The sequence below is a fragment of the Equus caballus genome, chromosome 1 (genome assembly GCF_041296265.1).
Source record: "Equus caballus isolate H_3958 breed thoroughbred chromosome 1, TB-T2T, whole genome shotgun sequence".
Lineage (NCBI taxonomy): Eukaryota > Metazoa > Chordata > Mammalia > Perissodactyla > Equidae > Equus > Equus caballus.
Window position 1 is genome coordinate 197,383,415 of NC_091684.1, and position 13,379 is coordinate 197,396,793.

At 41.4% G+C, this 13,379-nt stretch overlaps 1 protein-coding gene across 4 annotated transcripts in view; it reads right to left on the reverse strand.

The window, feature by feature from the left end:
- Nucleotides 1–5,249: 5,249 nt before the first annotated feature.
- POLE2 (DNA polymerase epsilon 2, accessory subunit) overlaps nucleotides 5,250–13,379 on the reverse strand; it is a 38,780-nt gene continuing 30,650 nt past the window's right edge. For 3 of the 4 annotated variants that reach the window (XM_070242380.1, XM_023624686.2, XM_070242361.1), the window contains 6 exons: nucleotides 12,848–12,907; nucleotides 12,683–12,760; nucleotides 10,799–10,907; nucleotides 9,840–10,016; nucleotides 8,061–8,128; nucleotides 5,250–5,364 (listed from right to left, as the gene is read on the reverse strand). In XM_070242380.1, coding sequence (XP_070098481.1) covers nucleotides 5,346–5,364; nucleotides 8,061–8,128; nucleotides 9,840–10,016; nucleotides 10,799–10,907; nucleotides 12,683–12,760; nucleotides 12,848–12,907 — 511 coding nt within the window. In that variant the 3' untranslated portion in view covers nucleotides 5,250–5,345. Of the gene's footprint in view, nucleotides 5,365–8,060; nucleotides 8,129–9,238; nucleotides 9,398–9,839; nucleotides 10,017–10,798; nucleotides 10,908–12,682; nucleotides 12,761–12,847; nucleotides 12,908–13,379 lie in introns of those variants that run through there. The other variant, XM_023624690.2, reaches the window with a different exon arrangement.

Consider the following 13,379-nt stretch of genomic DNA (forward strand, 5'->3'; position numbering starts at 1 on the left):
AACTTAAGTTACCTTTGTAACTTCAGAATTCTGGACATGATTCATCTTAAAAAGGTATTTGCAAACATGAGCACATCATACTACTCAAATGACAACAGACCACACCTAGTTGGAAAGGAGAAGGGCCTTCACAGTTCCTGAACCCTCTAATTATGTGTAGGGGGTAGGCTCATCTATGTGGATTTTTCTGAGTAGAGGGCCCTTAACTTCCATTAGATCCTCTCAGAAGGGTCCATGCCCTCCACCTTGCCAAATTTCTCACCATGTGACAGTCCCTTTCCCAGAACCTCTTTGGGAAAAGACATTGGAGTTGTGGAAAAGCCCAGTGGCCAAAACAAATTCTCTCTTGCCTAAAATCCATTCACTGAGGAAAGACTACCCTTATTAAAATATGAATGCCCTTTGTGGGGGGAAGGACTGAGCATTAGGGCCATTATCATTTATTTTAAAAAATTATTTGCATTTGTTTTTTTATGGAGGTAACATTGGTTCATAACATTATATAAATTTCAGGTGTATGTCATATTTCAATTTCTGTGGACTACATCATGTTTACCACCTGAAGACTGCTATCCATCACCCTACACGTGTGCCCTATCACCCCTTTTGCCCCTCCCTCCCTCCCCTCTGGCAACCACCAATCTAATCTGTATCTGTGTGTGTGTGTTGTTTTTGTCTTCCACTCATGAGTGAAATCATAAGGTCTTAGCTTTCTCCATCTGACTTACTTTACTTGGCATAATTCCCTTAAGGTCCATCCATGTTGTTGCAAATGGCACAGTTTCATCTTTTATGGCTGGGTAGTAGTCGATGGTGTGTGTGTGTGTGTGTGTGTATATATATATATATATATATATATATATCCTATTTTCTCTATTTATCCATCCACTGATGGGCACTTAGGTTGTTTCCAAGTCTTGGCTATTGTGAATGATGACACAGTGAACATAGGTGTGCAGATATCTTTTCACATTCATGTTTTCATGTTCTTTGGATAAATACCCAGAAGTGGAATAGCTGGATCATATGGTAGATCTATTCTTAATTTTTTGAGAAATCTCCATACTGTTTTCCATAGTGGCTGCACCAGTTTGCACTCTCACCAGCAGTGTACAAGGGTTCCCTTCTCTCCACATCCTCTCCAACACTTGTTTCCTGTCTTAATTATAGCCATTCTGACAGGTGTGAGGTGATATCTCATTGTAGTTTTGACTTGCATTTCTCTGGTAATTAGTATGTCCAACGTCTTTTCATGTGCCTGTTGGCCATCTGTATATCTTCTTTGGAAAATTGTCCAGATCCTCTGCCCATTTTTTAATTAGGTTTTTTGTTGTTGAGTTGTATGAGTTCTTTATATACTTTGGATATTAACCCCTTATCAAATGTGATTTGCAGATATCTTCTCCCAGTTGTTAGGCTGTTTTTGTTTTGTTGATGGTTTCCTTTGCTGTGCAGAAGCTTTCTATTCTGAGGTAGTCCCATTTGCTTTTGTTTCCCCTGCCTGAGGAGACATGGTAATCGAAAAGATACTGCCAAGACCCATGCCGCAGAACATGCTGCCTAAGTTTTCTTCTAGAAGTTTTATGGTTTTGGGTCTTAGATTCAAGTCTTTAATCCATTTTGAGTTAATTTTTGTGCATGGTGTAAGGTCATGGTCTACTTTCACTCTTTTGCATGTGGCTGTCCAGTTTTCCCAACACTGTTTACTGAAGAGATTTTCAGAGCTGTAAGCAGTTATTAACCCCTTAGTGCAAACTACTCTATCTCATCCTGCCACAAACACTGCACTTGGGGTCTTTTCAGTGCCACCAGGAGATGACTCAGAGGAGATGGCCTGAGGCCTACTCACTTAAGTAAGTGAGGCAGGTGGGACAGAACGTGCCAGCTCCTGCAGGTTCTAACACTAACGGAAACAACAGTCTCAGGAAATGATACTTAATACGGTGGAAGTTCCTACTGCGCTGTGACCCATTAATATTTTAACCCTCTGATGAGCTCACCGCTCAGATTAAAACACTGCCCTAGGTAAATGATCCTGCATAGCTTCAGTAGTACGGAGTAAGAATTCTGCTCAGTAAGGAGATAGCAGGAGACAGCACAATGTGGGTGGGTTGCCTGGCCTTCAAGCAGGTAACCCAAAGTCACCTTGGCCCTGACCCTTATCAGCTGTGTGACCTTAGGCAACTTACTTAACCTTCCTGTGCCTGTTTTCCTTGTGTATAAATTAAAGATAACAGGGATTAAATAGCACAGTGAATAAGCAGCCCGCAGCCTGCCTCGCAGAGTGGGCGTCTAACGTGGCATCAAGGAATGAGGAGTGGTTTGAATCCCCTTCCCCACCCACCCCTCTTTCTTTATTCAGAAGGCCTGTCTCGAAATGAAGCCCAGAGCATAAGAACAACGAAAGTGGAGCTTCACGGGGTGAACACGCGGAGGGGCCTTGGCTCCACAGATAACACGCGCTCTGCACAGGGTCAGGATGAAGTGCCCCATTTCCCTTCTACCCTGCCTGCTCTGGGCAGTCACCACCCCTACAAGAGATCACAGTGAAGTCCATGGTAGATTTTGGTGAACAATTGGGACCCACCTCATCTTACTATTTAATAGGGACATTTTACAAAATACGAGATTAAATACTTAGAAGGCAGAGAAGGCAGTTCACGGGCACATGCCAGTCTGGATCACGTCTTCTTTGCAAACTGCAATTAAATTAGTCACAAGTGCTTGACAAGGGATGGTTTACCTGAAAATCCAGATTTCTCCCAAATGCCCAGGTGGGCCGGGGTTTCTGCATGGCCACCCCTGGCTGAGGTGGAAAGCGCAGGACCGCTGTAGCCCTCGGCAGGGCCTGGTGCTCCCGCTGCCTGGGGCCTGCCGCGTCCCGTGGTCTCCCAGCGCTGAGCCGAAGCGCCACTTTCTCTCGCATGGAGAAACTTGCCCGCTGCCCTCTTGTCCTGCCTACCTGGCCCCTGCCCTGAGGTGACCTTCACATGACGGTGCCCCTTGCAGACTTCTGCGCTGAGTCCGCCCTGCTTTGGCTGATTGACCACTGAGTCACTGCTGCCCCTCCGCTGCCCCGTCTTTCAGACCTCTGCTCCTTGTCCATTCCCGTCAATGCTGATTCCAGCTGGTTCCAGTTCCTGCCATCTCATTCCAGCACTTACTGCCCGGTTCTGGTACCTTACCTGCTCTCGGTTAACTGCCTTGCTTCCTCTCTCTTCACCTTGCTAACCCCTAAAAGCACCCTAGCTTTCTAGCCATTGACCGTTGTAGGGACCTGAAATTGGCCACCCCAAGATATGTCTCTTTGGCATCAGGATTATTTGAGGCTGATTGCTTTTGATAAACTGGGACAGGGAAGGAGGCTCTGAGGAATGGAACTTGCCCTTCCTTAGGACATATTTACATTTGTAAGGTAAATCTCTATCTGTAAAGGTGCCTCCCTCTCTGTACCAGGAAGAAGGAGATGACCTTCTTTCTAGAAACTCTTAATCAATACCAAAGGCAAGGACTTAAATCTGCATTTTATTGTGCTTGTCTGGTAACCTCCTGTAACTGACTTCCCTCCCCCTCCCAACGTTGGCATTTCTTTAAGGATTAAGCATCTTTCCTTAGGCTAGGAACTGATTGCTGCACTCACCTGTGACCGCCCAGCTCCAGACAATAGACTTGCCTCCAGCTACGCCCTCTGAGACAGCAGACCACTACCTGCTGTGTCCATCAAGTGCTGTGCCGACAGGGCAATCTTGTGACTATTGTGGGAGGGACATTTCAATCACACGTGAAACACCCTGTTTGGGGGTATATAACCACTGTGTGCACCCCACTTCTTGGGTGCCCTTTCTTCCTTCGGGAAGAAAGGCCCCGGGCCATGGTTCCTCATAAAGCTTTGTTTAATTTTCTCTTGCTGTTCTGTCTCATGTGAATTTAATTCGTTCTCCGGCCAGACGAACCCACATTTGGGGAGAGGAAATGTCTTCCTCCCCTACACCGTGTTCCTGAAAAGCTCTCAAAAAGCCCATCTTTAATTATAAAAGCAAGTATTTGCTCAATGAGTGAGGGGACACTTTGTATCCATTTTCCATTTGTAACTTTCTAACCATCATCTTTCATATTTAGCTCTATGGTTCTCACAACAGGACCCACAACCTCATCTGTCTTTCACTATCACTTTCAAGGCCCAAATTGTACCTTTTTTCCAAGCAATGTAGTAGCTTTCAAATTTATGTCGTGATTTCATCTTTAAGTTCAATTTTTCCAGGCTATTCTTGAAATTAAAGCTAAATCTAGCTCTCCTATCATCAAACCCTGTCTAACATTCTCCCCAAATTCTCCATCTCCAAACCACAACTCAAATTGCCACTTTATCCTTAACTACTGATTCACTTATCACTACATTCAGATTCAATCCCCTCGAGGAATTTTCCCTTCAATGTCATTTTAATTTTTTTATCAGTATCTCTTCCCCAAAAAGCTAAAAATTTTTTTTGAGGAAGATTACCCATGAGCTAACATCTGCCGCCAATCCTCCTCTTTTTTGCTGAGGGAGACTGGCCCTGAGCTAACATCTATGCCCATCTCCCTCTACTTTATACGTGGGACACCTGCCACGCATGGCTTGCCAAACCGTGCGTAGGTCTGCACCTGGGATCTGAACCAGCGAACTCCAGGCTGCCAAAGCAGAACAGGTCAACTTAAACGCTGCACCACCAGGCTGGCCCCAACCTAATTTTCTTTGAAAGAAATGTCTTCCATCCCAGGCTCTTTGTAATACTGAGGTTACTCCTGTCTTTGAAACACTCTTTGTACCCAAGTTTGTTTCTGGGCTGTCGGTGCAAGTCCTTAAACTAAAAGATAAAGGAAGGGGATGGTGTTGAGTGATTACAGCCAAAACGGCAAAACAGGCTGCTTCTGAGGAAACTTGCCTGCTAAATGAAAGCCTCTGGGGCCTGTGTGTTTTTAAATTTCCAGTGCCAAAAGGTAATTATGTAATGATGATCCTGGTAATATCCTGAAACAAAGGTTTTCACTATCATTAGCATAAATTCTGTGACTTTAAATATTTGTTTTTCTTAAAATTAATAACATATGACTAATGTAGAAATAATGAATCTTTAGTTTTTAAGTACAAATATATAATTTTTTTCATATTTTTCTTAAAAGACTATGCAGTAAAACTTTGTAAAGTGTACTCATGTTTATTATAACTTAATATCAAAATTTCATAAAATACAAATTTAAGCAGAACATTCTAAAGTTTACCGTAATTTTATTGTAACAATGTCAAAATTATATAAAATTAGAAAATTAATGAGTTTTGCTTCTTCAGATGGTCTTTAAGAATCTCAAAAACCTTGAAGTTTGCTGAAAATAGAAAATATTCGTAAAATTAAACATTTTGGAGACCTGTTATTGTCCATTTCTTAATATTTAGTTTTAGTTAATTAATTTTAAAAATAGGCAATACATGCACATTGTTCCAAATTCAGAAGGGGGCGCAGTGAAAAATAAGTCAGTCCCACAGTCTGTTTCTGCCTCCCCAGAAGCAAAGTATATCCTTATACAGACAGTCTGATCATACATAAGCCTATGCGTACGTGGGAATGCGCTTTAAAAACACATACACAAGTGGCAGAATACTGTGAACACTATTCTACACCTTTTTTTTGATTAGTAATAAATACATTATATTCATAATTTTTAAAACTAATCCCTTCCTTTATGGCTTTGACATTTAAGTTAGAAAAGTTCTGAATAAGTATACACATTTAAATGGATCTCCACTTACACTGTTTTGCGGTAATAAAAATTACAATAAAAACAGCTGCATCTACTTTTGTGCATCAGCCAGTGCACCTGTCGGGTGAATTCCTAGAAATGGAATTGCTGGTGTATGCAGTTCGGGTCTCAACAAATGTCAAATTGCCCTCCGTAACGTTTTTACCACTTATTCTGACTTTGTGTGCGAATGGGTACTCCTCCCCTGCATCGCTATCTTGTGTTTTTAAATAAAACAACTGTATTTGAGAGTACACGTTCAACAGGCTTGACCTTATCTACTTTGACTACATTTCTCTGATTAACTCTACAATGTGATTTCACAAATCAGGAACACCAAATTATTTCACTGTATCTTGAAAATTTTTTCTCTCTCAAAAATAACATACATCAACTTACTGGATCCAGCACTGAAAAAATCAAGTTTATAACTACTCAATTATAGTTTGGAAATTACGTCCAGGCTTTTCGCACCTGAGTTCACAGAGGATAAAGGGACCAACTATCTCAACCAACATGAGCATCAGCTGCAGGTCAAGTCCTGGGCTGGCAACTCAGGAGGGCCAGGCACAGGGCGGCCTCGGGCACAGTGGGCTGAGAAGCTGATAGAAATCTGCCTCGAGTGCTTAGAACACAAGCCAGCTCTGCATGGCAGGCAGGAGCAACACAAGAAGTGCAACTGAAGTGTCTGTGCTATCACAGTAAAGCAGTCAGTTTCCTACTGTGGTTGATTTATTTATAGTCCAACTCGTTTTTTAAAAGAATATAAAATGGTTTGCTGAGATAGAGGGAATAAAAAAAAGTAAGTACATGAGGAAATTCAAGTGAGGGGAAAATTCAGGTCAGAAAAGAAGACGAAGCCAGGGCTGCACTGTGCAGGTGGCTGTGCTTTTGCAGCTAAGGCAGAGGGAGTCTGTCAGAAGATTCACAGTGTCTCCAAGATAAACATAGTTGCTTAGGAAAGAAACAGATTTCTCTTGTCCCGACATCTGTTCAAAGTTCCCAGTATTGATTTTCGTAGCAGGATAAGCTTTATACATAATCTCAGTAAAAGTCAATCTAAAGATGGACAAAATATGCCCCAGGCAGACAGCCTTAGAGGTGACTTAATCCTGGGGTCACAAGATCATATGCCCTCGCGCATCCAGGTGTGGACAGCAGGAGTGGGGAGACTGGAGAAGTGCGCGTGCCCTTACATGAAGGCAGTCTGCCATGTTTTTTAGGATTCACTGTGGGCTAGGTGGAGTCAAACCCATTAGGCTTAGGGAATAGGGGCTGGAACAGCTGTGACCTTTAAGAGAGCATCTCACCCTAAGGAGTGCCTGGAACACAGTAAGAACCAGATATATGTCAAGTGAGTTCATCTAAGAATAAAATCTAGACTGTCTCATGAAGTGAATGGACTTCATTCCTCCATGAGTGTTGACCAGCAAGAACAGTGCATATTTTTTTTCCCCAAGAAATAGATATAAGAAACTGTTAATCAAAGTTTCAAGGCTGGGAAGCAGAGGTATTTTTCCCTTTCAATTTTATACTTTTAAGCGTTGTTTAAAATTTTTATCATGTACTTGTTTTCATTTTTATTTGAATAAATATGTTAATTACTCCCCAAAAAAAGACAGTTGGGCTGTGTTCAAGGTTATGTTCTCTGACACAAACCTAGAGGGCAGTTATCTGGTTATTTCTTCTTAATTGGAGGTGGGAGCTTTTTCACAATACAATAAACTGAGAAATTGCATGTTAGGATGCCTGCATCCAAGGGAAACAGTGTTAAAAATGCATATTTCTGGGTCCTACAACTAGGGAGTCATTGGTAAGTCTGGGGTGGGTCCTGGAACTGGACATGTCGGCGGATTCTGACAGAGGCAGTCTACAGAGCATCCTTTGAAAACACTACCCATGAGCTGATTATTATTCTTTTCCCCTAAAACCTCCCTCCAAACCCAACCCTCACCATCACCACACTCGCACCCAACTCCCCACCATGTCTTCGCTGCCAATTGAAGGCAGGATCAGGAGTCAGCCTGTAGGAGAAGCAGCCCACCTCCACAGCGGGACCGAGATCTCCCTCAGCAGACAGTTCTCGGTCTATTTCATTCACAAACGTGCCATCAAGTACACACAACTGTATGTCACACAGCATGACCACAGTAAGTTCAGCCTAGAACGTTTCCAGTGGGCTACTAGAGACATTTTTAAAAATCTCAACACACCTACAGAACATCTGATTTTTAATAACATAACCAAGAGACAGCTCCCTGCTGTTTCTGTGGGCAACTTACCTGTCTTCTACTGTCTTATTGGAAGGATAAAAAACTTTGAATGAAAATCCACTTCTTGGAAAAGAGCCCTTCGGGGAGAAAAATGCCTGTAAGTGAATACTCAACTTTTATAAAATAATTTCTATTTTTTAAAACAAATTCCATGGTTGTGACTTAAAGTTAGAAGATGTGACTATAACGTAATGAAGCAGATTTTTGCATGATCTTTATAGAGAAAAGGTACTACTATGAAACAGCTCCACTTGAAGCAAGTCTTTCAGGTTGGCTGGGCAATCTCATGCACGAGATGGGACAAGTCTGTAGGAGTGGCACTACTTCCTAAAGAAAGAAACAGCACTGTGTGAAGCTCAGTACGCCTGCAAGCCGCTCAAACATCTTGTTCAAGAAATCTTTCCTGCCCTCTCCCCAGTGAGAATCTGGGTTTGCTTCCCCTCCAGTGTGCCCCCAAAGCAGCTGAGCAGTAATCACACATACAGTTGTCTGTCCGTTCCTAGAGCCTTAAGGTAGTGAGCAGGGACTATCTTTTCTGGCCCATGGAAGGCTCTCATTAATGTGCGGAAGTATCAAGGGATGAAGCAATGTCAAAAGCAAGTTTGTGTTCGCCCAAAAGGTGAAAAAGATACATTGAGGGTGTAGGAGGTGATTGTTTACTCACCTATAGGATAAAAAGTGGAAAAATTCAGAGAAAGTGTTTTCAAAGAGAACATTAACTATGAGAATGCTCAAAGAGTTCAATTTAAATAAGGAAATAGTCTCAATTTGAAAGAATATTGAAATGTGAATAAAGATTCTACAAAAATTAGGCCACAAATAACAGTGAAACCAAATTAGTTGACTACACTCATCCTTAGAGCAGTAGTTCTCAATCAGGGACAATTTTATCCACTAGGGGACATTTGGCAAATATCTGGAGACAGTTCCGATTGTCCCAACCAGGGGCTGCTCCTGGCATCTAGTGGGTGGAGGCCAGGATGCTGCTCAGCATCCTATAGGGCACAGCACAGTGCCCTACAACAAAGAATTATTTGGTCCAAAAATGTCAGCAGTTCTGTGGTTGAGAGACCTGTCTCAGAGAAAGCTGGACAAAAAAAGTGTGTTTGAGGAAAGCAATAATCAACAGTAAGACATGATGTTTCTAGAAATGACCTACATGAAACAAAAAAGTGTTAAAATCTGAAATTCACAAGGATCAAGGAAGCATACAGATTAAAAATCACTAGTGAAGATATTTGACATAAACAACGTCTATGCACATTTATTCTCCAAGTTCAAAAAGTCAATCACACTTCTATAGAAATTCAGAAGCAACTTCAGGATTCCGAAGCAACTTCAAGGTTCTAGAAAAAAAAGGAAATAATAAAATGTGTCCCAGTAAGAATTTCCACACTCATCAGGCTTAGATTTTTGGGATTTGGGCAGTTTCCAAAAATCAAAATCATCCTCAAGGGACAAGTGCCATTAATATGTTTAAAGAAAATGAGAGAGAGGCTCTGAAAGCAATCTCCAGAAAGGAAGCCCAAGGTAAGTTACTCTGAGGGAACACTCACTTGCATTTGTAAGTTTTAGTGCATTTGTTTTTTTAGAAAGTCATTTTACTTTATAGTCACATGCTATTTTGAAAGTTTAAGAATTTTCTGTGTACACCACATTAGTTCAATGTTTTACTAGTGATATGTTTTTACTCCAACAGTAATCTTATTAACTATGTATTTTAAATTTAAAGAAATAACCCTGTGATCTCGATGAACTATGACTACATGAAGTTCACTGCATTCTCACCGGGTTCATGCAGATGCATTCGGTGTTGGTCAGAGTGAAAGGATCATATTTGTCTGCGATGACGAGCAGATCGGGCACAGGATACACCCTCAGAGCGTAGTCGTATGCCCAGTACACGGGGCACACATAGAGCGGGAGAGGAGTCAGGTGTCCCTGGGATAAGATGGTCTTTACAAACTACAAAAGGATGATACAAAACAAACTTCAGTTGACTTATGAATGGCAGCTAACAAATAATTGCAAATTAAACATTAATTCCCAAAAGGTCTTAGAAAATTTGAGAAACAATTGGGAAAACTGAATCACAGAGCTTGGGAAACACTGATATGAAATTAAATGAGCTATCCTGTACTTCTGGAGAAATCTAGGAATTTTCATTTAACACCATATACCATAAAAGCTACTCCCCCAAATAAATCATATTGGAGCCACTGTACTTAGAGCTGTGTAATAAGCTCATTTACTCATTCTGTTCATCTAAAAGTAATTCCACAGCCTGAGTAATGCCAAGAATAGATATTTAGCCAGCATACGCTTTAAATATTAAAAATAAATACTAAAAATGCTCTGTATGATCCACTTCTGTTCTTCGCAAATGGGCGTACATGTAACCAGGGATGGACAATCGTATGTCAGGGAATTTGATGTTACAAGATAAACGCTACACTCCTCTTGATGTGGACATATCATATGAAATATTTAATAAACATTATAAACATGAACATTTTATTAAAAATATATGTATATATTTTGAAGTACATTGTAAGATTCATGAGTTTTAAAAGCAAAACGGGAAGCTCCAAAGAAATTTCCTGCTCGTTCTGGGCTTTCCTCTGCCCACTAAGGGATACTTCAGTGAGAAAGTTCACAAACACTGACTTAGGAACAAAAATTAACGTACTGACAAGAGTATGTTGTCAGTAAGTTACGACGCTTAACAGAGAAGACTTAAAACTTACATGATTAGGAATATCCAAATTGCTACTAGGAAAACGGACACAGTTTCTGCACATTTTATTCACTAAGTCTTCACGGAAGACAATAATTTCTTGCGTACAATACTGAATTCTGAAATGAAAAACAGTAGTTAAATTTGACTTCCACAGAACAAATTATGAGATAATTTTAAAGGCAAAATGTTTTTTTTTTTTGTAAAGATTTTATTTTTCCTTTTTTTCTCCCCAAAGCCCCCTGGTACATAGTTGTGTATTTTTTTTTCAGTTGTGGGTCCTTCTAGTTGTGGCATGTGGGACACCGCCTCAGCATGGCCCAATGAGCGGTGCCACGTCTGCACCCAGGATTTGAACCAGCAAAACCCCAAGCCGCCAAAGCGGAGTGTGCGAACTTAACCACTAGGCCACAGGGCCAGCCCCCCGCAAAATGTTTTATAATACAAAGCCATCCCACTTCCCATTGTTCACCACAGCAAAAGTTCAACCAGATTTATCTATTCATCCATTCATTTGGCAGTTATTTACTGAGCTCTTAATATGTGTGTGTCCTGCACTGTTCCAGGGATGAGCGAACAGAACAAAAGACCGCAGCCCTCACAGTTTACGTTCTAATGGGGGAGGGCGGGCAGAGAAAGTAAACAATAAACACGGTTAGTATACAGTATGTTGGAAGATGACTTAATGTGTGGGAAAAAGGCTAACAGGATCATCTGTGGGGAGAGAAGGGCGAGAAGGCTGGAGAACTGAACAGGATGATCGGAACAGCTCAGGCTCGTAATGAAGCTTGGTTTGAGCACGGACTTGAAGGAGGTGGTCAGTCAAGGAGACATGCAGAGGAAGGATGCTGCAGGGAGAGCAGAGGTCCTATGATGAAGCATGCTGCACCTCTGAGGAACAGAAGGAGGCCAGAGTGGCTGGAATCAATGAGGAGAGGAAATTGGGCCAGATCACACACGACCCTGACCGCTCCTGCAAGGACATGGCTGTTCCTGCCTGACTCGAGGGGCCCCATCTGTCAGGATCAGAAGGGATGTGATATACTTTAGGTTTCTACGATCACTCTGACAGTGTGAAGAACAGAGGAGGGAGGGGCGGAGTAAAAGCTAAAGACCCACTTGGAGGTTGTGACAGTAATCCAGGCTGGAGAAGAAGGCAGAGGGTCGGGGAGGTGGAGGGTACAGAGGTGGCCAGATTCTGGATATATTTTAAAGTTTTCCTTCAAATTTCTGAAGGAGTTCCTGAAAAACTACATGTGAGGAGAAACCCCAAAGTTTTTGGCCTGGGCGACTGGAAGGACAAAGGTGCTATGAACTAAGATGAGGAAGGCCACAGAACAGGTGGGGGCTGACGAGGCAGGAAGGTCAGAGGTTCCGACTGAAACTGTCATCAGACACCCAAGGGGAGAGAGGAGGCTACTGATGCCTGAGTCTGGGGTCTGGGAGGAAGGTCTGAGCTGGGGACACAGATGTGGGAGCTATCAACACATGGATGGTACTGACAACCATGCATGGGATAAGGTCACAGAAGGGGTGAACACAGGCCGCAGAGAGAGGAGAACCAAGGAGAGAGGGCATCGCCTCCATTAGAGCCTGTGGCCACAGCGAGCGGCACACACAGCAAATGTGTCATCTTTCCATTCTCCCCATAACTTTCCTTAAAGAATGTGTAATGAGAATATCTATTTTTAAACCTCCATCCATTATTCAAGCTTCTGAATTCAATATTAGTGAATTATTTAATTAGAGTTAAAATATTTTCAAAGTTTTGAGAAACAAAGAGAAATCTTTTTATATTTATCTCACAACAGTCAAAATTCAGAGACAAATTTTAAGAATTAAGTTAATTTTTAAGTGAAAGAAAAAAAGTGTAACAAAAAATTCTAATGTTTACCTGCAAGGATTAGTAGTGAAAACTGAAAATGGTACTCTCTGTCTGAATTCACTGGTGACGCTTTCAGCAAGTGGTGGCCTATAAAAACAACTTATGTGATACAGCATGTATTTTTAAACTTTACAAAATTTTCTTTACTGTTACAAAAGTCTGAATAAAACTTACCTTGGTAAGATGGAACCAAATCCAGGATCCTCTGGACCAGGTACAAACACAAAACGACTACTGTAGCAAAATTCAACGTAAGTCATTTAAAATATGGATCATTGCAACACCATCCACTAGTCTAACAACAAGTTATTGCTTTTAATTAAATAATGAGTTTTAAAAGAATTTTAAATTTCATCCATTTTAAATGAATTACTAAAAGTCTCCAGACCAACACTGTCCAGTAGACAGTTCGGCAATGATGGAAATGTTCTATATCTGTACTGTCCAATTACTGAATGTCTGAACTGTCACTAGTACAACTGAATTTTAAATTTTATTTGACTTTAAATTCAAAGAGACACGTGGCCAGTGACTATCACATTGAAGAGTGCAGCTCTAGACACTTGAGTAATGTCATCAAGAAAGTCAAATTACAGCTGTCACTCTCCCTTTTAATACTTATCACTACAAATCTAGAGTGCAGTGTAACATACATTATCATGATGTGAGCATAATTTTCTCTCTTAGCTGTACTAATTTTCTTAAC